Genomic DNA, 23659 nt, shown 5'->3' with positions numbered 1-23659 from the left:
GGAACCGGCAGCATCACCGGTGGCGCACAAGGGATCCCTCTTCGCCTCCTTGATCGCCTAGATCCTTCTTTTCCGGGCGCAGTTATTCTGGCTCCGCTAGTACGTATATGAATCTTGATGTGTGATGACCCGATGCCCAAAAAAGTGTCTGGGACATATGTAATAATTATAACTCAGCAAGCTGAGTTTTAACAAAACCGTTTCAAAAATTGTTCAGAATTTCAAAAAACAGTTCTCAATTTTCAATTTTTTAGGAGTTTAAAATGTGTTCCAATTTTCGAATTCTTTTTACAATTTTGAAAAATGTCCGCGTTTAGAAAAGGTTGCATCCAAAAATTCAAAAAAGTTCAATCTGTCCTTGTTCATAATTCTTAGAATTCTGTGCTGCTCATTAACCAATATAGCTCAGCCGATCTAATGGTTTGGCTCGTTTGCTTGAGAGCGGGAGTTCCCGTGTTTGATTCCCGCCGCATACAGATTTTCTTTGGATTTTCCACTATTTCATTATAGTGACCGTTCGCTGCTGGGCCGGCCCAGTTGACCTCCGCGTATCAGTGCGGGCGATGCATTTTATAAAAAGACCATTCTACCCTTTAATAGTAAGGGGTATGAAGAGATCTCATCCGTTGATGTGTTTAGGGGGTTGTACGAAAGCAGAAGTTAAGATTTTATTATTGCAAGCCCGGACATGAAGATCAAAATGCCCCGAAACTCCTACGCACCATTGATTTTAGCATAGCAAATCAAATAGCTCAGACAGATGTGCCTTGGTAAGCTTGATCCTTTTGGTGATCTCTTTTTGCTTCTTGGCCTTGGGCTTAGGTCGTTGGCCATGGATCTACGCAGCTGCACGCCCCTATGTCGTGTCGATCGCTGGCTTGTGGCCATTTTACAGGAGCTCCTTCTCAGTGTCGGTCATGCCCCGTGGCAGCTCCATCTCCCGGTACAACTGCTTCAAGTCAGCACAACATTGACCTTTGATCTCGGATCATTTGGGTACGTGATGTCCTCCTGGAAGTCCATGCTTTGACAACCATAAGAGACTATATGTGTTCACTGATCAAGAGAGAATGCAGTTTGGTCAGCATGATGGCCATTTTAGGCAATGAAAAGATATTTCATTTATCAAAAGGTGTAATTTCATTGACATGATTAAAAAATAATCGTTGATGCATTTACCTTGTAAGAGAAACACTTCCCATCAAACCGTACTTTGGGATTGTTCGTCAGACTATCAAAGACTGCCTTGTTACTATTTAACTGCAACATATGTTGCTTCATTTATTTACTCTACTGTATTAGCAAGTCTTGTTCTGCAGGTTCGAAAGAAAAGAGGGGTATTATTTTACACGAAACACATTATACCATATTTTTGAGGCAAAAAATATAAGGGAACAATGTTTTTGTCATTGTACTACGAAGTCTATCATTAAGCAAATAAGTTGAAAATAAATCTAGAAGTAGATACGCGAAATAAGGTGCAAAACCATTTTTCAGGCTGGAATAAACATTTCTATTTTTCCAAAAACCACCAGTATCTGATAATTGAGAAGTGCGGTTATACACTGTTCGTCACAAAAGGTAACACTGTACTGGAAAATGGTGGGATTTCGCGTGGAAACAATGGTGTGAATGTCCAAATGCGTGTGCTCCGACTTGAATTTGGGTGGGCAGGGCGTGTCAGCGTTTGGCGTGGCGGAGGCCCATACCCCCCCTCGTTTGCAGCCGGTTTCTGGGATTTCAGACATACGGACCGGTCCGAACAATTTTGATTACTGTCGGTGGATGACAAAAAAGATCTGCACAGTCTGATCCAAACATTTATGAACGATTTGATCTGTTGACGAGGCAACAGTATCTAGGAGCTGCTCAGGGCACGGCCCCGACCAACGCACGCTCCGCAACTGCTTGGTCCCGTCACACGTGGCGATGCTCAATTGCTACGTTCAAAGCCGCCCTCCGTGGCAACTGGAATCTTTGTGTACTGGTTTGTCTCCTGTATGTATTTTTTTAATAGAAAAAAGTAAGAATACACTTGCATGTCACATTTGAAACACGTACTAATACGCACGTTCTTGACCTCGATGGTTACTAGTATCAAATTCTTGGAACTCGTTCACGATTCAAACTCAATTCGAGGTTCTAGCTAGGGATGCGCACCTGATGTTTCCATCGTTACTAGGATGGGAGAAAGATCAACGCTAACTAGTAGTGGACTCGAATCTGGCTGGGCCGAATCAGTCAGTGTTCACTTGTCGAGATTCTGTCATCTGACCCGGACAATAACATTGATAGATGTTCTTTTCTGTGAGTGTCATCGCTTCGTTTCATTGCCCTATGGACGAGCAACAGAATACAGCAACCAATGCCACATGCTGCCAAAGCGACCTAGACTACTGCTCACAGCCTATATTAATTCTGCTCCCTCCGTCTCATAATATAAGAGCATTTTTTTGACATAAAAACTATCTTATTATGGGGCGGAGGATGCCAAAAACGATCTTATATTATGAGACAGAGAGAACAGTATCAACATAGGATGGCTAGCTCACGTTAACCCATGTGAGATCCCGTCGGGAGTGTACCCGCTGCACGGATCGCCACGAAGCTCCACCTCCCTTGCTGCTGCCAGCGTCCAGCTGGCCATTTAGAAAGGAAGAACACACATGAAGAAGTACTTTCTTTCAAAAAACAAAGTAAAACACGTGAACACATGCACCACGCGTCACGCTGCTAATCGTCCAAGGACCGCTGGGTTTCACACTAGCAGAAAGATCTTACCGTGATGCACCGTCGTGTACGGGTCGTTCCATCTACGTGGTAGTTTGCTGAGTTCTAGTTTCCCGAAACTCGGCAAAGGCTGTTTAGTTTAGGTGTTTGTCAAGTGTCTAGTTATAAAAACTCAGCAAATTAATGAGTGCCGTCGTACTTCCAGCCAAGTATTGTTTGCCGAGAACATATCTCCGCAACACAATGTCGAGTTTTATCCTCGAAACTCAGCAAAGTAGTTCCGTTTCAAAAAAAAAAAAACTCAGCAAAGTAGCCGATTCTAGTAGTGTACGATTTAACCTCGTTACCAAATTGTTGTACTCACTCACCTGATCATGCAATTATCCTGCATTTTCCAACAGATTAGTAACTTGTATAAGTTGCCTTACCATAAATTGCAAGTAGTATTCATATTCATCAGAGTTGGTATTATTGCTACAAACAAATAAATCTCATTATCCTCGGATCTCCATTATGAGCCAGATAGAAAGAAAGAAAATATCTTGCAAAAATGGAGTACAACTTTAATGAAGATAATGGATAATTACAACATATTGTTTGCCTGACACAGGTTCCACTCTTGATCTCTGGACTATGCGATCATGAACCGATCGTTTCTCGATCCGACGGACCGGATCAAGTGCAACATAATTACCTCCAATATAATGGTGTATGTATGAACTGGGCTTCAGTCTATATATGCTGTGTCTTGAGGTATGCTTGATCAAGGTAAGTGCAGCTAGTCATGCTAGTACACTGGACGATAATAAAAAAAATTAACTGAGAGGGCAGAAGGGCGTGCCGGGCTTCTCCCTGTGGCTGGGGATGACGAAGTGCCTGATCCTGCCGACCTGCTCGGCGAGGTACGCTTCGCAGAGGAACGCCTTGGAGAACCTGTCCTCCACCGTCCGGTCCACGTCGTGCACGAACACGTCGGTGGCGCCGTCGCCGGGCCGCCGCGCGCGCGCCACCATGCCGGCGGTGTAGATGGCACCCATCCTCCCGGGCGCCTCGGGCACCCACCCCGTGGGCGCGTCCACCATGACGAGGTCCCACTCCACCTCGTGGAACGCGGCGGGGAGGCCGCGCAGCGCCAGCCGGCAGGAGGCCTCGGCGGCGGCGGCGAGGTCCGGCTGCGCGGTGCAGCCCGGGTGGTCCCGGAGCGCGATGAGGTCGTCGGCCTCGGTGAGGCGGGTGTCGTAGACGACGTGGTAGGACTCGAGGCCCGGGTGCTTGGCGCGGACGGAGGCGATCCAGGACGCGTCCTCCTCGAGGAACACGGTGCGGCCGCCGTGGTTGAGCGCCGCCCACATGGGGCTGTCGAGGCCCAGCCCGAACACCAGGAAGTTGCAGGGCGAGCGGCGCTGCAGGACGCGCAGCGACACCCCGATCTCCGCCGCCGTCTGCTGCGGCGTCGAGTTGGACGTCGCGTAGTGCACCAGCGCGTCGGCCACCGGCGCCGGCAGCTTGGAGCACGACCCGTCGCCGCTAAGGTGCAGGTGCGAGGAGGCGGCAGAGCCGGGGGAGGAGGAGGAGGAGAAGAGCGTGCGCGCGGAGAAGAGGAGGAGGAAGGCGGCGAGGGCGGCCACGACGAGGAGGCGGAGGCCGAGGAAGCTCTGCAGCTTGGCCTTCATGGCGACTAGGTGGAGGGCCTTCCGGGCGTGCACCGGGCTCGACATGGACATACGGACGGGCAGCGAGCGACCAAGAAAGCCTCCACGGTTCTCCTTGTTGCCCGTCCTACTCCAATCGGTTCTTGGTTCGCGAGAGGTTTATAGGCGGGGCGATGATGATGCTTGAAGGAATGGCGTTGAAAGATTGGTAATGGAGGGAGGCTCAGATCGATTGTGATGATGGGATTTGGTGACGAGGACAAGAGACCTGCAAACTTTGGTGTAGGGTGGATGGATGGAGACGGGCGGACGGATGGATCATTTGTCTTCTGGGGCTCTTTTTCGGTAGATGGCCTGGAATGGGCCGAATGTGGTGCCTGCGTCTACAGTATTTTATTCTCTCTTTTATTTTTTGTCTTGTTCCCAGAAAAAACTGCTAGACTAAAACTCCTTTAGTTACTAAAAAAACTAAAAATCCATTAGGAAATCAAAAAATCTAGATACAAATGGAGCCAAATAAATATTATTAGATAATAAAGCGCACCGTATTTTTATGCTGTATTTAATTAGCATTATTGATGTTTATATTTTGCAATAAACTTTGTCAAATTTTACACTTCAAAAAAATATTATATGCACTATATTTTAGAACAGAGAGAATATTGATTTAAGTTAATACTTCAGGATAATATTTTCTATCTAATTGTTGTTCAAGTCAGGATACTCGGTTGTCATCTCTAACTGGAAGAAGGGGAATTTCTGGATTTCTCTGAATTTCTGGATTCTATAAATTAGTTTGTCCTTATTTGGTCTTCCACTTCTATTGATAATAGATGATACCCCGCACATTGTTGCGGGAATATTTTGCAAATTTCAATGTGATTAAACATGAATATTTGAAGTAATAATATAACAGGCTAAAACTGTAATACATATAATTGTAAAATCTTTATTAAATCATAATCGAATGAAAATTCTTATATATGTTTGCATGTTGAAATGGGTCTCTTTTTCATGCATGTTGCATGATGAGGTGGCATGCTTGCATGTTGAGAGGCATATGGTAGACGGGGTGGGCCTTTTCGTATGCATGTTGTGCGTTGATGTGGCATGCTTGCATGTTGAGAGAAATAATTAGTGGGGGCTAGCTATTTAGATATAGAAGATTTGTATTGCTTTGCAAATTCAACCCTAATGCATCTAGAAGAGACTGCATGTTGAGGATAACTCAACTAAATTGTTTAGGAGGAACTAATTTTGATTCCGGAATGGAGAAATAAATATAAGGCATCTCTAACTGTTGATAAAGTTTGATTACATACGCTATTTCACTAATTGCTTTCAAGTATTTTGGTTGACTAGTATTGGACCGATCTCAGCTTTTCACGTCCCTTCACTAGGATGACTTTGGACTTGTAAAACTTTTGTAATATTTCAGTATTTTTGATTCATCTGAAGTTGTAATTAATAGACTTGTACTATGGATACTACAATGAATGATAAGTTTTCTTTGTACTTATGTATTATAGTGTTTCATCTCATTGGCATGGGTACAGAACTAGTAATAAAATATTAGATCATTTACATACATAACTAGAAACGGTTATTGGTACCAAACCGCCTGTAAAACACAAGGCATATTACAAGAGGTTATATATTTGAAACTTCCTGTGCTATTTGAGGTACTGGAGGCGATTTCCAAAATGCGCCAGATCGAGTATTAGCTACACAGGCTTTGAGGCAGAATGGGAAACCACCACCGCTCGATATACCAAAACCGCTTGTAATGCTCGATTCTCTACTAGTGGTTGTGGCTTGTATATGACATGGAAAAGATAGATCTTCTGCTCCCCTAAATCAAGAAGATGCATCTTCTTCTTAAGCCTTTGGGTCCTTTTGTATGTGACCTGTATTGGCCTCCAGGATTGAAACCGACGCAGACATCAAATCCTTAATGACTAAGAAAAGTAAATCTCCTTAGTCTATTTGACTCGGGAGTCCCTGGCATAGTTCCTATTTTTTTGAAGAAAAGGGGCCCCCACCCCATTTTATTAAAAACAAGGGGAAACAAGCCACATAACTGTTCACATCGCTCGGGCTGAGCCAAAGCAGCCCACCTAAAAAAACTTAAACCCCCGCATCTAGCCACAAAAGTTGGGGGACAATATGAAATATCTCAAACGCAATGAAGGAAAGGAAATTAATCAGTCAGGCTAACTATTATAGGCCATCAACGTTTTAGATCGAACGCTCTCAGGATGAAGCCTCACTTGTCACTCCTTTAGCCTGCCCATATCATCGTCTCCAAGCGATGTTCATAAGCTCTCCTCTTTGCTGATCCAGGAGCAACATATACTTTCTCAATAAGATTGATTGACTATCCACACAAAGAATGCTCTATTGATGAAGCATCACACTTACTCTTCCAAGAAGAATTTGGGTATTTTTCCATACCGCACCCTGAAAACAAGATCACAAATTCCACAATGTCAATAAGCCCGACATTACAACAACACATGATATACCAACCATAAACTTTTTTATTTTTGGCACACCACAAAATAGATAGATCAGATATGTTACAAGGAGTTTTGAAGTTAAAGAACTTTGCAACATCCCTCCAAATCTCTTTCGTGACAAGACAATCAAAGAGTAGGTGGTGAATAGACTCGGCCTCGCCACAAAAAAAGACAAGTCAAACCATCTACATGTTATCTTTTGCTCAAGTTATCTCTTGTTAAGATTTTATTGTAGAAGGCCAATCACACAAAATCAAATAACTATGGAGAACAATAATTTACCAAAATTCTTCCAAATAGGTGTACAACCCCCTTCCCAATTAATCATGTTATAAAATGAATGAACAAAATAAACCCTAGAAGGTTAAGCATCCACAAAGGTTAATCAGCATTAGCATTAGGAATATAGGTCAACAAGACAACCAACATATCATGCCACCTAACTAGGAAACCAACATCCACACACCTCCTAAAGGACAACTTAAGAGTACATCTTTACCAAACTGCGCAACATGACAATTTTGTTGTTAGCAGATATCAAATACATCCCAAAAGTATGTCATTAAAGTTGTAGCACCTACCCAATGTCATGGAAAAGCCAATGAAGTTACCATTCCCAATATACCATTTATAAAAAGGTTGAACCCTAGCCAGAGCCCAAGTCACACCCATCCAAAAAGGGGACCCAATGTTTGTTTTAGACCAAAGACATGCTTACACGTTTTGCACTTGTAGTTCAGTAGTGCAATACAATTTTTGTTTTCACTCATAAAAAATCCCTGGCCCAAGAAGGTAAAAGAGCCATGCTAAAATCTACTAAATTCAGAACACCTAAACTCCCAAGCCCTTTTTCTGGGACACAAGCCCCCAATTTTCTAGGTGATATCTATGAGTATCTCCAAGATTCCCCAGAAAAATTGAGCCATTTGTGAAGTGACTGCAATAATCGCCCACTTAGCAATTTAATAATTGGCATCGGATACATAGGAATGCTAGTGTTTGCAGCAAAACCAATTTGGCTTCATAACTAAGAAGTTTGCCCTCCACCAACAAATTCTCTTGATTATCTTATCTATAATAGGTTGAATGTCCCCTCTCCGAAGTTTAAGATAGTGCAAGCGAACACGCAGATACTTGAGAGGAAAGGAGCCAATCATGCAACATTTTTTTGAGATAAAATCTTAGAAGCTCAGCATCAAGATTAATTGTAAATAAGTCACATTTGTCATAGTAAATCTTCATACTAGATAACTGGTCAAAACATGATAATATTTTTTTATATTTCTAGCATAATTGCGGTTCGTGTCAAGCAATGGTATCATATCATCATCGTATTGCAAACTTAATATGCTACTAGGTATTATATGAGAATTATCCCAGAAATAATATTTTCTTTGAAAGCTTTTGGCCATCACACGACAGAAAACATCAGCTAGTAAATTGAAAAGCATGGGGGATAGAGGATCTCCTTGCTTTAAGCCTTTGCCACCAACAAAATAGGAACCATTAACATCATTTATCCAAACATAAAAGGAGCTTTGTTGTAGAATATAAAGAATCCACCCAATCTACATCTTTTCCAAACCCCCTAGAGGTTAGCATCTCCACTAGGAAATCCAAGTTCACCCGGTCATACACTTTTTCATATTCTAGTTTGAGGATAACCCCAGGCTTACCAGCATTGTACAACTATAGTTTCATGAGATGTAAAAAAACTCCCAAGAATGAACCTCCCTCACGCAAATGTAGATTGACATGGAGAAAATAATCTTTGACCATGGAGGCACACTAGCATAGGAACCCATGATAGCTTCCTTAATTTCCTGCTCAGAGAAGAATTTTTCCAGAAGATTTTTTTTCACTTTATAGACCAACTCCTCATCTGACCAAAAAATTTCACCCAGGTGTATGTTAGGTTTAAGTTCAAGCCCCAAAAGGTACTTACAGAAGATAGTAGCAATTTCAAGCATGTCTTTAGTGGAATAAACTGGCCCATCAGGACCATTAAGAAGAGAGGCGATTTTCCCTTCTACATAGTATGTCAAACCTGCTTCTAGTTTCTATAATCTCGTACACCATGAGATAGAAGATTATGTCGGTCTTGTAGATGGGTGCATCCCCCTTATCTTCTCATGTCTCATACAAATGAATGCGGCTGTTGACACATAAACTTATAGCATTCGCCTAATTTTGTTGTATGTGTTGTGTCTTGTAAATTTTATGTTCAAATCGCAAAACCATGTTTAGTACATCCAAATGACTTAAACATGATGATTAATTTATGTATAAAATACATTATCCAGTAGCCACAAAAATGTCCAAGAATCCACTATTACTAACTCTAGTTCAAAAAGTGGCATTAAGTTCTAACATATATATGAAAATTCATTGACCCTCTCTCATGTAGATTAGGCACATGCAAAGTATATTTTCATTTTTTTTTATTTCGGTACACCGAGTTGGGTTAGTAAAGTTAAAGTAGTAAACAAGAAGTGGATTATGATAAGGATTTAATAAAAATCAACTTGAAGGAATGGAAAAGTCAAAATATCTCACATACTCCTACTAGTTTTCAAATGGAGTCGAGCTAAGATTTAAGCGCTAAGGTTCGGTCATGATGTCGTAATAATATGAAAACGACTAGAAATTTTAGGTGCGGTCGGCACTTTTTTCAGCCCAGTACGTAGTTGGGACTTTACGAGGTGGCGTTGGTTGTTAGTTACTGATGTGATAAGATTAAAGATCGCAGGTCACTAGCTTTCCTTGAGGAAAGGACAATGATTTGGTTAAAGTGGTTGGGAACTTTAGCTACCAAGAAATTATGGCTGCCTCCTGGGTTCCGCTTGTTGCCCGGCCTATATAGTCGGTTGTTGGTTCGTGAGAGGTTTATAGGCGATGATGACCGATGCTTGAAGGAATAGCGTTGAAAGATTGGTAATGGAGGGAGGCTCAGATCGATTGTGATGATGGGATTTGGTGACGAGGACAAGAAACTTGCAAACTTTGGTGTAGGGTGGATGGACGAACGGATGGATGGAGACGGACGGACGGATGGATCCTTTGTCTTGTGCGGCTCTGTTTCGGTAGATGGCCTCGAATGGGCTGAATGTGGTGTCTGCGTCTACAGTATTTTATTCTTTCTTTTATTTTTTGTCTTGTTCCAAGAAAAAACCTGCTAGACCAAAACTCTTTAGGAAATAAAAAAAATCCAGATAGAAATGGGGCCAAATAAACATTACTATATACTCTACATCAAACATATTTTTATATTGTATTCAATTGGTATTATTGATGTTCATATTTTTACAATAAACTTTGTCAAATTTTACTAAGTTGGACTTCAAGAAATTATATGCACTATATTTTAGAACATAGAGCATATTAATTCAAGTAAATACTTGAGGTATAATATTTTTTATTTAATTGTTGTTCAAGTGAGGACACTCTGTTGTCATCTCTAACTGGAAAAAGGGGAATTTCAGGATTTCAGGATTCTATAAATTAGTTTGTCCTTATTTGGTCTTCTAGTTCTACTTATAATGATGATACCCCGCAGATTGTTGCAGGAATATTTTGCAAATTTCAATGTGATTAAACATGAATATTTGAAGTAATAATATAACAGGCTAAAATTGAAAATACATATATTTTATTATGTTTGATTACTATAGTTGTAAAATGTTTATTAAATCATAATCGAATGAAAATTCTTATATATGTTTGCATGTTGAAATGGGTCTCTTTTTCATGCATGTTGCATGATGAAGTGGTAGTCTTGCATGTTGAGAGACATATGATAGAGGGGGTGGGCCTTTTCTTATGCATGTTGTGCGATGATGTGGCATACTTGCAAGTTGAGAGAAATAGTTGGTGGGGGCTAGCTATTTAGATATAGAAAATTGTATTGCTTTGCAAATTCAACCCTAATGCATCGAGAAGAGACTGCATGTTGAGGATAACTCATCTAAATTGTTTAGGAGAGACTGAATTTGATTCTGGGATGAAGACTTACATATAAGGCATCTCTAACTGCTGACGCAATTTGATTACATACGTTATTGCACTAATTGTTTTTAAGTATTTTGGTTGATTGGTATTGGACCGATCTTAGCTTTTCACGTCCCTTCCCGGCTCTTATTATGTTACAGGTTGAATATTAATCATTTTTTCGATTTAAAAAGACTTACTGCATGTAATCACTATTTTACTTTGTTTGCATGTTCTCTAAGATATACTCCCTCCGTTCCAAATTACTCGTCGCAGAAATGGATGTATTTAGAACTAGAATACATCTAGATACATCCATATCCGCGACAAGTAATTCGGAATGGAGGGAGTATATGTTTAGCTTCTCTTAAGTAAAGGTTTTGGACCTAAATTAAAAAAATTGTACTTTCTTTTGTATTTCTTGATAATTTAGTTCATTGACAAAGTATTTGTGGCTGCCAAAATTCTTTGCCAACTTTTTTATGCATTTTAATCATTTATTGTGACTACACTTCTTCAAAATTATGTGATTTTGATGCACAAATTTGTAAACCCTGTACAAGGGGGTATACACAGTAAAATACGCGGTGGTGGGACTATGAAAGGATCCCTTCGAGGAATCTCATAGCGAAGGTGAAGACACATGATTTGACAAGGTTCAGGCCCCCGAGATTGGTAATAGCCTCACTCCCTGCCTTTGTCGACCTCTTATTACCCCGAGTAAGGATTCCATGGTTGTATGGTGACAATAGAGCTAAACCCTAAACACAGATCTTATGAATCGATATTGCATAGTTTTTTATGTCGAACATTTCGTTGATGTTCACTAGTAGAAAAACAAGAATTAACAGTGGCCCCCTGAAGCGGTTGTGACCAAGCAGGACAAAGCGGCCTCTAATATTCCACCTAAGGCGGTTGTATTTACCATGGAGGTTGTTGGAAATGAAACCGTTCGTAATAATCCACGGAGGTGGTGTTGAATACCTAACCACCTCTAGTTCTGAAGTATTAGAGGTGACTTTGTAGCTATAACCAACTGCATAGCCGATCACCTCACTCATATCTATTTCCCTCGTTCATCCCACTCTTGATCACGCCTAGATCTTAGATTTGCGATGCCAACCCTCGAGCAGTTGGCGTGCTGCACGTGCTCTCCACCATGCTCTGACTTCCCATTGCCATGACCTCCACCGTTATCATATAAATGAGTAAGGCTAGTACTGAGAACCTCCACATATCCTCCAAAGTTCCCCTAATCCCCTACAAAGAAATTTCAACCTAGACAGTTTGCAGTGCTTAACAGTACAATAAGTAGATATCATTCTGTAGTGCTACATCCACTGCTTCATTGGTACTACAACTACCGGAATTTGTACAAGTTTAACTTGTGAAACCACAGTACTACTCGTTGTCAGAAAATATGTCGATGGTGTCAGAGCAAGAGGCCTCATGGTCGTGGGTGCCAGCAGGAATGCCCGCTTTCGGTGGTTGTCGCCGTCCTCGGTGTCGCTAAGGCTATGGATCATCTCCTCCATCTCGCTCCTTGCGTTCACTAAAAGGACATGGGTGGCGGTGACCTCGCGCTCGACGTCAAAAAATTCGGCAATGGTACGGTCATGTGCCATCGCCTGGGGTCTGCATGGTTGGCGGTGATGACGGCGATGTCTGCCAGCTTTGTAGCAATTTGGCTCTTGGGGACGACGTGCTCCGCCAACACCGTAACCCTCCACCTTGACCTCCATCCCCTACTCCTCCACCTACATATCCCCCGTCCTCCTCCTCCACTGCCACCTCCGATGATGACTCCGAAGAGGAGCTCGGGTCAGGGGCCACAACGGTGACCGCGTCATGAGTTGCGACCTCCCTAGCTACCGCCGTCGCGATGTGTGCTCGGTGTGGGGAGGGGGTCTGGTGTGCATAGAGGTAGGATGATGGCAGACCATGGCTACGGCGGCAACGAGTGCAGTGGCCGATCTAGAGAGACTTTGTTTGTGCTCCAACAGCTACGGTTAGGGTACAAGGTAGCAACAACTTCCATTTATAGTCGGTCGGTTGTATGGGGATTGGCAGGCATGGCCTACGAGGTCATTAGTGCTGGGGATTTAACGAAAAATTCGAACTGCTTCAACTTCTCTTTTAACATGAAAACTGCTACAACTTCTCAGTTTTATCTTCTCTATAAAATGCTAACTGGTTCCACTTATTTGTTACAATCAAAATTGCTCGAACTTCACTGTGTTTATCTTCTCTATGAAATGCAAGCTGCTGCAACTTCCATTTTATCTTCTCTGTAAAATTCTAACTGGTTCCACTTATTTGTTAGAATCAAAATTGTTGCATTTTCTTTGTTTTATCATCTCTATAAACTACAAACTGGTTTGCACTACTCTGTTATAATGCAAATTTTTAGGACTTCTTTGTTTTATCTTCTCTACAAAGCAGTAGTGTTAACTGCTACATGGATTTAGCTCACATTGCATTATCAATACCCCGCTTATTTGTTGTACATGTAGCTTGATTTTAGTTGCATTGCACAAGAAGAACAGATGGCTAGATGTGTGCTTTAGAGATATAAATAGAACCAACTAATGAAATCAAAAGGCGCGTTCGGTAGAGCTCGAGGCCGGCCACGAACCATGACTGACGAGTTGTGGTCGGTGCACTCGGGGCCCCTCTCAGGACAACACATATATAAGAACATAGGATGCTTTGGACATGTAAAACTTTTGTAATATTTCAGTATCTTTGATTCATCTAAACTTCTAATAGACTTATCTAGGGATACTAAAATGAATGGTATATTTTCTTTGTACTTATGTATTATAGTGTTTCATCTCATTGGCATGGGTACATACCTAGTAATAAAATATTAGATCATTTACGTACATAATTGGCAGCGGTTATTGGTACCAAACCGCCTGTAAAACACAAGGCATTGCTAGCAGTTATATATTTGAAATTGCCTGTGCTATTTGAGGTACTGGAGGTGATTCCCAAAATGTTGATGCTGGATCGAGTATTAGCTACGCAGGCTTTGAGGCAGAATGGGAAACCGCCACCGCTCGATGTACCAAACCGCCCGTAATGCCCGATTCTCTACTAGTGGTTGTGTCTTATATATGACGTGGAAAAGATAGGTCTTCTGCTCCCCTAAATCAATAAGATGGATCTTCTTCTTAAGCCTTTGGGTCCTTTTATATGTGACTTGTATTGGCCCCCGGGATTGAAACAGACCAGCCATCAAATCCTAAATGACTAAGGAAAGTAAATCTCCTTAGTCTGTTTGACTCAGGAGTCCCTAGCATAGTATTTTTTGAGAAAAGGGGCCCCACCCCATTTTATTAAAAACAAGTAGAAACAAGCCACATAACTGTTCACATTGCTCGGGTTGAGCCAAAGAAGCTGACCTAAAAAAATTAAACTCTTGCATTGAGCCACAAAGGTTGGGGGACAATATGAAATATCTCAAACACAATGAAGGAAAGGAAATTAATCGACCAGGCTAACTATTACAGGTCGTCAACGTTTTATATTGAATGATCCCAAGATGAAGCTTCGCTTGTGACTCCTCCTTTAGCCTGCCAATATCATCATCTCCAAGCGATCTTCAGAAGCTCCCCTCTTTGCTGATCCAGGAGCAACATACACTTTCTCAATAAGATTGATTGAGTAACCACACATAGAATCCTCTATTGATGAAGCGTCACACTTACTCTTCCAAGAAGAATTTGCGTATTTGTCCACACTGCAGCCTAAAAACAAGGTTCATTAATTCCACATTGTCAATAAGCCCGACACTACAATTACACATGATATACCAACCACAAAATTTTATTTTTAGCACACCACAAAATATATAGAAAAGATATGTTACAAGGAATTTTTAAGTTAAAGAACTTTGCAACATCCCTCCAGATCTCTTTCATGAAAAGACAATCAAAGAGTAGGTGGTGAGCAGACTCGGCCTCGCCACAAAAAAGACAAGTCAAATCTTCTACATGTTATCTTTTGTTCGAGTTATCTCTTCTTAAAATTTTATTGTGGAAAGCCAATCACACAAAAATCAAATATTTGTGGAGAACAATAATTTACCAAAATTCTCCCAAGTAGGTGTACAACCCCCTTCCCAATTAATCATGTTATGAAAGGAATGAACAAAAGACACCCAGGAGGTTCAAGGATCCACAAAGGTTAATAAACATTAGCATTAGGAATATAGGTCAACAAGACAACCAAAAGATTATGCCACTTAACTCGGAAACCAACATCCACACACCTCCTAAAGGTCAACTTAAGAGTACATCTTTACCAAACTTGGGCAACATGACAATTTTGTTGTTAGCAGATATCAAATACACCTAAAAAATATGTCTTTAAAGTTGTTCACCTACCCAAATATCATGGCAAAAGCTAATGCAGTTGCCATTCCCAATATACCATTTATAAAAAGGATGAACCCTAGCCAGAGCCTAAGTCACACCCATCCAAAAAGGGGATCCAATGTTTGTTTTAGGCCAAATACATGCTTACACGTTTTGCACTTGTAGTTCAATAGTGAAATTCAATGTTTGTCTCCTCTCATAAAGAATCTCTTCGCCCAGGAAGGTAAAAGAACCATGTTAAAATCTCCTAAATTGGGAACACCTAAACCCCCAAGCCCTTTTTCTGGGACACAAGCCCCAATTTGCCTGGTGATATTTTTGGGTATCTCCAATATTCCCCAGAAAAATTGAACCATTTGTGAAGTGACTGTGTTAATCGCCCACTTAGCAATTTAACAATGGACATCAGATACATAGAATGCTAGTGTTTGCAGCAAAACCAATTTGGCTTCATAACTAAGAATTCTTCCCCTCCACCCACAAGTTCTCTTGATTTTCTTATCTATAATAGTTTTAATGTCCCCTCTCTGAAGTTTAAGATAGTGCAAGAGAACACCCAGATACTTGAGAGGAAAGGTGCCAATCTTGCAACACATTTTTTGAGATAAAAGATTAGAAGCTCAATATGAAGATTAATTGCCAGTAAGTCACGTTTTTTATAGTAAATCTTCACACCAGATAACTGGTCAAAACAGGACAATAACAATTTATATTTCTAGCATAACTGGTTCTGGTCAAGAAATAGTATCATATCATTAGCACATTGCAAACTAACTATGCTACTAGGTATTATATGAGGAATAATCGCAGAAATAATATTTTCTTGAAAGCTTTGGCCAGCATACGAGAGAAAACATCAGTTAGTAAATTGAAAAGCATGAGGGACAGAGGATCTCCTTGCTTTAAGCCTTTGCCACCAACAAAGTAGGAAACATTAACATCATTTATCCAAACATAAAAGGAGCTTTGTTGTAGAATAGAAAGAATCCACCCAATCTACATCTTTTCCAAACCCCCTAGAGGTTAGCATCTCCACTAGGAAATCCAAGTTAACCCGGTCATACGCTTTTCCATAGTCTAGTTTGACGATAACCCCAGGCTTACCAGCATTGTACACCTCATGGATAGTTTCATGAGATGTAACAACAATCCCAAGAATGAACCTCCCACACACACATGTAGATTGACATGGAGACAATAATCTTTGACCATTAGGAGAAATTCTATTAGTCATGGCCTTACTGAAAATTTTAACCGAACAGTTAATCAAACTTATAGATTTGAACTTCCTCATATCCCTAGCATTTGGTTCATTAGGAATCCGAGTAATAATAGCATAGTTAAGCCTATGCATTTCCAAAGAGCACATATCAAAATCTCTGACTAAAGCCATAACATAATTTTTAATCAGTTCTCAGAAATGTTGGTAGAATAAAAAGAACAAACCATGTGGACCATGAAGGCCCACTAGCATAGGAACTCATGATAGCTTCCTTAATTTCTTCCTCGGAGAGGGATTTTGCTAGAAGACTTTTTTTCACTTTTAGAGACCAACTCCTCATTTGACCAGAAAGTTTCGCCCAGGTGTATGTTAGGTTTAAGTTCAAACCCCAAAAGGTACTTACAGAAGATAGTAGCAATTTCAAGCATGTATTTAGTGGAATAAACTGGCCCATCAGGACCATTAAGAAGAGAGGCGATTTTCCCTTCTACATAGTATGTCAAACCTGCTTCTAGTTTCCATAATCTCGTACACCATGAGATAGAAGATTATGTCAGTCTTGTAGATGGGTGCATCCCCCGTATCTTCTCATGTCTTATACAAATGAATGTTGGTATATCTGTTGACACATAAGTTTATAGCATTCGCCTAATTTTGTTGTATGTGTTGTGTCTTGTAAATTTTATGTTCAAATTGCAAAATCATGTTTAGTACATCCAAATGGCTTAAATACGATGATTAATTTATGGATAAAATACATTATCTAGTAGCCGCAAAAATTTCCAAGAATCCACTATTACTAACTGAAGTTCAAAAACTGGCATTAAGTTCTAACATAGATATGAAAATTCATTGACCCTCTCCCAGGTAGATTAGGCACATGCAAAGTACTTCTTTATTTTTTATTTTGGTACACCGAGTTGGCTTAGTAAAGTTAAAGTAGTAAACAAGAAGTGAGTTATGATAAGGATTTAAAAGAAAAATCAATTTTCAGGAATTCAAAAATTAAAATATCTCACATACTCGTACTAGTTTTCAAATGGAGTCTAGCTAATTTAAGCGCATCATGTCGTAATAATACGAAAACAATTAGAAATTTTAGGTGCCGTCGGCACTTTTTCCAGCCCAGTAGTTGCGACTTTACGAGGTGGCATTGGTTGTTAGTTACTGATGTGATAAGATTAAAGATCGCAGGTCACTAGCTTTCCTTGTAGTAAGGACAATGATTTGGTTAAAGTGGTTGGGAACTAAAGCACATGCCTCCATGAGGAGCATGTCCCAAAAGTGTATCTTACAAAGATATATAACTTCCAGCTTTCAACTTTCAGGTTCTTGGAGAAACTGTTTCTTCTACGTACTTCTAGCCAACAATAGTTAGACCTGATTAATTAGCATAAATAGAATTTGTTGATGCATCCTTGGTTAAATTTCTGTTCAATTAATTTTAGTGCCGAACGATGCCGCTGTTTTTATTAATTTTTTATTTTGCATCTAACGATGCCGCTATTGAACACTACGTACAGAGAATGATTTCCTGATCAAGATTTCTCGACAGAGGTACCATGGCAAGAATGAAGATCAAAGAGACAAGATTCGCATGCACATGTGTACGCACAGGAAATTTCTCACTAGTAGCCACCTAGCTAGTTAGCCAGATTGGTCGCCTGTCTTGTCTAGGACCAGTAAGAGTATTATGCTGTCGCCACTCACCACCATGAGCAGCTTCTTCATCAAGGTTTCCAAGAAAGTTCACCGACTCTCACTGACATCCATTGTGTAAGGTACATCCATGCATGGCCGGTGAGGTGAGGTGAGGTCACATGGCGAGCGTTTCCTTTTGGTTGAGGTACTTTGTACTGTAGGTGCTACCAAACAACTACTCGGTAGATCGTGTATGCGCCAACTTTGGTGGCTTTCTGACGGGGGCATGTGTCATCCTCACCAGCTCCGGCGGCCGGCGGGCCACCCGCCATCGCTGATTGGGATCGCGTGCCCCGGCGCTACCGGCTACTGCACTGTTTGTGACTTTGTGTGGGCACAGGTGCGGCCGGCAAGGCTAGGACACGTACGTACGCTCACGGGCTCATGAATATTGCAGCAGATGCTTATGCATGTGCGCGCGGGAGTGGTTATTCGCTAATCGTACTGTCTGATGTGATGATTAAGTCCAAAACCTTATCTACTCTTTGCTTTTTGTTCCTTTGTGGACCCGTCTTTGTGGATTGGTTATTTTTCACTAAGAATATATGAAGCCTTAGTGATAATCATATATGATCCGAAGTTCCAAACCATATATTAAGTTGTACTAATACTTTTTCACTAAGAATATTGCGTCGCACACTCGCACTGACGTGTGGATTACATAGGTTTACACATCGCAGTTGGCATCTTCTCGGCATGGATAATTAAGTTGATGTATTTCGTTTATCAAAGCAGCATCGTTCTCTTTTTATGATAGGTGTTTAGATAAAAGCAGCATCATTCTTTGAGTGGAGTACAGATGGTAGGTGATGCAGTGGCACATGCAATGATGGAGTTGGTTAGTGCGGCAATACACATCACTTTGGCTTGATAGGACATTCACGGTTGGTGGTTGCTAGTCTGGATGGATCAAATGTCACATCGATAGAGAACCAAGCATATGGGTTCCAACTTCATAGTTAGTATTCTCAAAAAAAAAAATCATAGTTAGTTTCCCTGATAAATACCCGAAAAAAAAGGTTTCCCAGATAAACAAGAGTTTGCGTATACTCTATCGTTTTCCTCCCTTCTCCCCTGAATTAAGCAAAAAGGGCCCTTTTCAATTTTTAAGGTCTTGATTGGATTGAGTGTAATTTCTTTTTTTGCGCTTCCCAGTATTTAGCTTAAAAATTACACTCAATCCAAGCAAAGCCTAACGTTTCGTTGGATGTCTGAATTGGATTGGGATGCAAGACCAAATCAACCAACGCATTGAAATGGACTGTAATTCAACGAACTTTTATTCGGATGTGGTGGCCTTGCAAGTGTCTTTTGATTGATCCAGAATTTTGTGGATTTTAGCCTTGTGTGGGCTTTTGGGTAAGTTTTATTGTTTGTGTGGGTTAATTTCGAATGGTGCATGCCTTATGGGCCTCACACACATATGCCTTCAACATAAAGGCCGCCACAGGTATTGTTGCGATCCAAAATAGATAAAGACCAAACGTTGGCCAAAAACCCTGTTATGGTTTCAGTAATGAATTTGAAAACGGACAAAATACAGGGAAAACCCTATTTGACGAGCGTTGCGTCAAACTGCCGGGGCTTCGCACAGGCGAAGAGGCCGAGCGATGCGATGGGCCGGCCCATTTTGTGTATACAGTTCGCCTACAACATCATCCAGTTTTACGAACCTTCTAAAAGGGTCGCTGACCCAGTTTTTCCTTTTGCCGGTTTTCCCTTTTCTTTCTGGTTTTTTAGTTTTTTTATTTCATTTTTGTGTTTCTTTTTCTTCTTTCTTTCTTTCTTCTTCTGTCCCCTTTCCTGTTTTTTTTGTTTCTTTTTCCTTTTTCAAGTTTATTCTTTCTTTCTTCAGTCGCTTTTCATTTTTTAAAACTGTTATAAAATTTTAAAAAATGTTCATCAGTCCAAATTTTGCTCATAAATTCAAAAAACACTCACTTTGAATATATATTTTGGGATTTTCAGAAAACGTTTTGGTTCAATTTTCTCACAACTTTCCAGAAATTTTTCAGAATTTCCAATAAAAATCACATTTTATCTTTCTATTCAAATATTCACAAAATGATGGGGAATTCCAAAAAATTCTCTCACTTTCAAAATGTTTTGAAAAATTTGAAAAAGAGTATGTTACTAAAAATTTGTTCGCAGACACAAATATGTTCGAGTTGTTTGAAAAAATGTTCCCGTTTCTAAAATTTGGTCATAAATTCGAAGAATGTTCTGTAATTTCAAAAAATGCTCCAGATTTTTGGAAAAAACACATATTCAAAAAATGTTCACGTTTTTTGAGTTTTTGAAAAAAATGTGTTTCATAAAAATTGTTCGTAATTTCAAAAAAAGTTTGGGTTTTGAAAATTTATTTGTAATTTAGGAACATGTCGGGTTTTGAATTTTTATCACAACTTCCAAAAATATTCAGCAATTTCAAAACATGTTCCAGCTTTTCCAATTTTTTTCACATATTCAAATCTATATGCTACAATACACGTACAGAAAATAACATGCAAGGGGAATATCCTGCAATAGAAAGTTCTCAAATACAATCATGATGCAGTATTGTCCACATGTAGTCATTTGCTCCGGTGGCTAGCAGCCCTTGTGGGGGAAAGTGACGTCACTGGTTCGATTCCTTGCGCCGTCATTTTGCTCTTGTAATTCTACCGCTGTAGACATGCCTCGGGGTCCTCTTAGTGGGCCGGCCCAGTCGCACACCTCCTGTTCATCATGTTGGCTATTTGCCGCAAAATGCGGCACATAGGAGTTGCCAAAATAGAGTGATACAATAAATCAAAAAACAATTGTGCATGCCCACGGTCTAGAGTTTGTGTTATAGACGAGAGTCCTCCGAGAAAATGTAAGAATATGAGGAGATCTTCACTTGTGGGGCTGGAATTTTACATCTAAAATATTTGCGGCTCCCTGTGGATGCTAAAAGAATGACTAATTCACATTGGGTTCCTGCAGAGGAAAAAAATGTGAAACGGAAGGCTAGATGGATTGGTAATTTATTGTCCATTGGAGATAGGATCACTTTGCTTAATTGTTATGTGTATTCCACTATATATGTTGTCCTTTTTGGATGTTTGAAAAGGGGGGGTGCTTAATAAAATGAATTCTAGCAGTGTCAGGACAAGAAAAAACATCATCTAGTGAATTGGCCAGTTTTTTCCATGCCTAAGAGCTGTGGTGGTTTGGGAATTTTGGTTTGGAGGTTATGAATAAATTCTTATTGACTAAGTGGCTTTGGAGGTTGAATACTCTGATGGTATATATGGTATAGGAGTTACTTACTAGGATATACTTGCATGATCAAACCCTCACTGGACATGTTGATGGAGATACTAGCTCCATTTTTTTGCAAGGGGTGATAAAAGTCAGAGAAACCTTCATTAGCCCCACCAATAGAGTGATTGGACATGGGGCCAAAACTCCACTAAGGGAATATGTGCGATTAGGGGATAAACCCCTTGTTGAATAGGTTCCCAAAATTTATAACATCTCTTTTACCAATATGGTAACTGTTAAGCATGTCAAGAAGGATGGATGGTAGTGTATCAACCTCAGGACAACCCTCTGTGGAGTGTATGCCGAGCAATGGGGGAAAATGAAGAGCTTGGTGGATAATGTCGTGGTGTGTGACAGATAGAGTGAAGTGAAATCTTAATAGAAAGAATAAGTTTCTGGTTAGGGATTTATACCTCTTCCTTAAATCCACTTCCTTGGTAGGCTATAGAGATATTTGGAAGATGAAATACCTCAGAAAATCAAGGTGTAGTTATGGTTAACGCTTAGAAATAGCATTCTAACAAACGATAACCTGGTTAAAAGGGGCTACATTGTTAATGATAAATAACACTTTTGTGGGATAAAGAGAATGTGGATTGTCTTTTCGTCAAATGTAGTCTTGCCAGATTAGTTTGCCAAGTTTTCATATGTGATTTTGACGACCTAGACCCCCTGAAGGGATGGTTGATATACTGGGAACTTGGCTACATTCCTTCCCTATAAATCAAAGACATTTAGTTCTGAGGGGAGGGTGAAAAATTGTTGGATTATCTAGAATAACATCGATCTCATTAATCTGACCTAGTTACATGGTAGTTTGAAGGATGAAAACAATAATAAATATAACTACCACCACCACCACTACTACTACTACTACTTGATCTAGACTAAGAACATCATCAGTGTAATGACTCCACAAGAAGAAATGCTATTACCGATCCAGCTGGGAGAACGAGGCCAAGCTTAACACCAGCTGAAAATGCATATCGAAGCATCTTGAATTTTTGGATTTGGCCTCACATCGCATTATATTTGAGTTGTATATCATATATTTGTCATCTTAGTGTTCCAGTGGAGTACTCGAGCAACTCACTTACGTACTTCTGTAGAGATCAACTCATATCCACGTGTAGCAATACTTTGTCCCTGTTGTTTGTGGATCACAATATATATAGACACACACACACACACATTTGTGAGCGTCACTAGCTAGAGATAGAGAGTTGAATTGTGCAAGTTAGCTGAAAGACACCGAGAGGTATTTTGTGTCATATATGTATCTTTCCACGGTTAGCGAACATGTATAACTCTCACTCTTGAATCCATTCTGTGTGCGACATATGCTTATCCACAGGGCGCCGACAGCCGAAAAGCAGCACAAGTGTCCTTGCTCGATTCCCGATAGCTTCAGCAACGATCGGCTACATACATGCGTCTCTTCCTCCATTCAGTTATGATCTAGGCAACCAGGCGCTGCTCTAGATCCTTAGACCTCTCTTGTTCGCTCTATAAATGTAACATCCCAAAATTCTAAATTTTGGAATGTTATATTAAATAGATAGTTTCGATTGATTGTATGATTGCTTGTGTGAAATCGAGTGAAATTTGAAACCTTTTGAAAGTTAAATGAGAAGGAATAAAAGGACTTTCCCAAACTTTCATTTTTCATTTATGATCTCCGTGAAATCAAATCCTTTTCATCACAAAACCCTAGAGAGAAGATGACATGACTTCTTCCATTTAAATAAATAAAAAAGGGTTGTTGAAAAGATTTGAATTTCATTTGGAAATATTTCAAATTCAGAAACTTTAAGCAACTCAATGATTTTCATGAGAGAAGATAAAATGACTTCTTCAGAATATATGAAATATGAGTTGGAAGTTTTAAAGGAATTAAATTCAAAATCCCATTGGAATTATTTTCAATTTGGGGTTATTTGGTTTTTATTAAAAAAATTTCTCCAAAAATAAAATATATGCAAAATAGGGTAAAATGATTACCTACAATATAAAATTGGAGAAAAATAAATTTAAAATCATTTTGGTATTTTTAAGATGATTTTTACTGGCTTTCATTGCACCAGTAGCACTCTTTGCTTTATTTCAATTCTTGCGGATATTATTTGATGTTAGAAAAATGTTCATGTTGTAGAAACTCTTTTTATGAAATTTTTTTAT

At 40.1% G+C, this 23659-nt stretch overlaps 1 protein-coding gene and 1 pseudogene across 1 annotated transcript; both read right to left on the bottom strand.

Annotated features, from left to right (window-relative positions):
• Nucleotides 1-681: 681 nt before the first annotated feature.
• LOC147962662 (uncharacterized) lies at nt 682-2647 on the bottom strand (annotated as a pseudogene).
• A 608-nt stretch (nt 2648-3255) lies between these two features.
• On the bottom strand, nt 3256-4660 carry LOC125522637 (glucuronoxylan 4-O-methyltransferase 1). Its single transcript, XM_048687687.2, has one exon. It carries the CDS (start codon nt 4452-4454, stop codon nt 3546-3548), a length of 909 nt encoding a protein of 302 aa, XP_048543644.1. The 5' UTR covers nt 4455-4660; the 3' UTR covers nt 3256-3545.
• Between the last annotated feature and the right edge of the window lie 18999 nt (nt 4661-23659).

The sequence above is a fragment of the Triticum urartu genome, chromosome 7A (assembly GCF_056163025.1).
Source record: "Triticum urartu cultivar PI428250 chromosome 7A, HENAU_Tu73, whole genome shotgun sequence".
Classification (NCBI taxonomy): domain Eukaryota; kingdom Viridiplantae; phylum Streptophyta; class Magnoliopsida; order Poales; family Poaceae; genus Triticum; species Triticum urartu.
The sequence above is the reverse complement of the archived record's forward strand: the minus strand, read 5'-3'. Positions and strand labels throughout refer to the sequence as shown.

Bases quoted from the DNA above. Each gene is read 5' to 3' on its own strand.
- LOC125522637 (XM_048687687.2), bottom strand. From the start codon at position 4,454: ATGTCCATGTCGAGCCCGGTGCACGCCCGGAAGGCCCTCCACCTAGTC.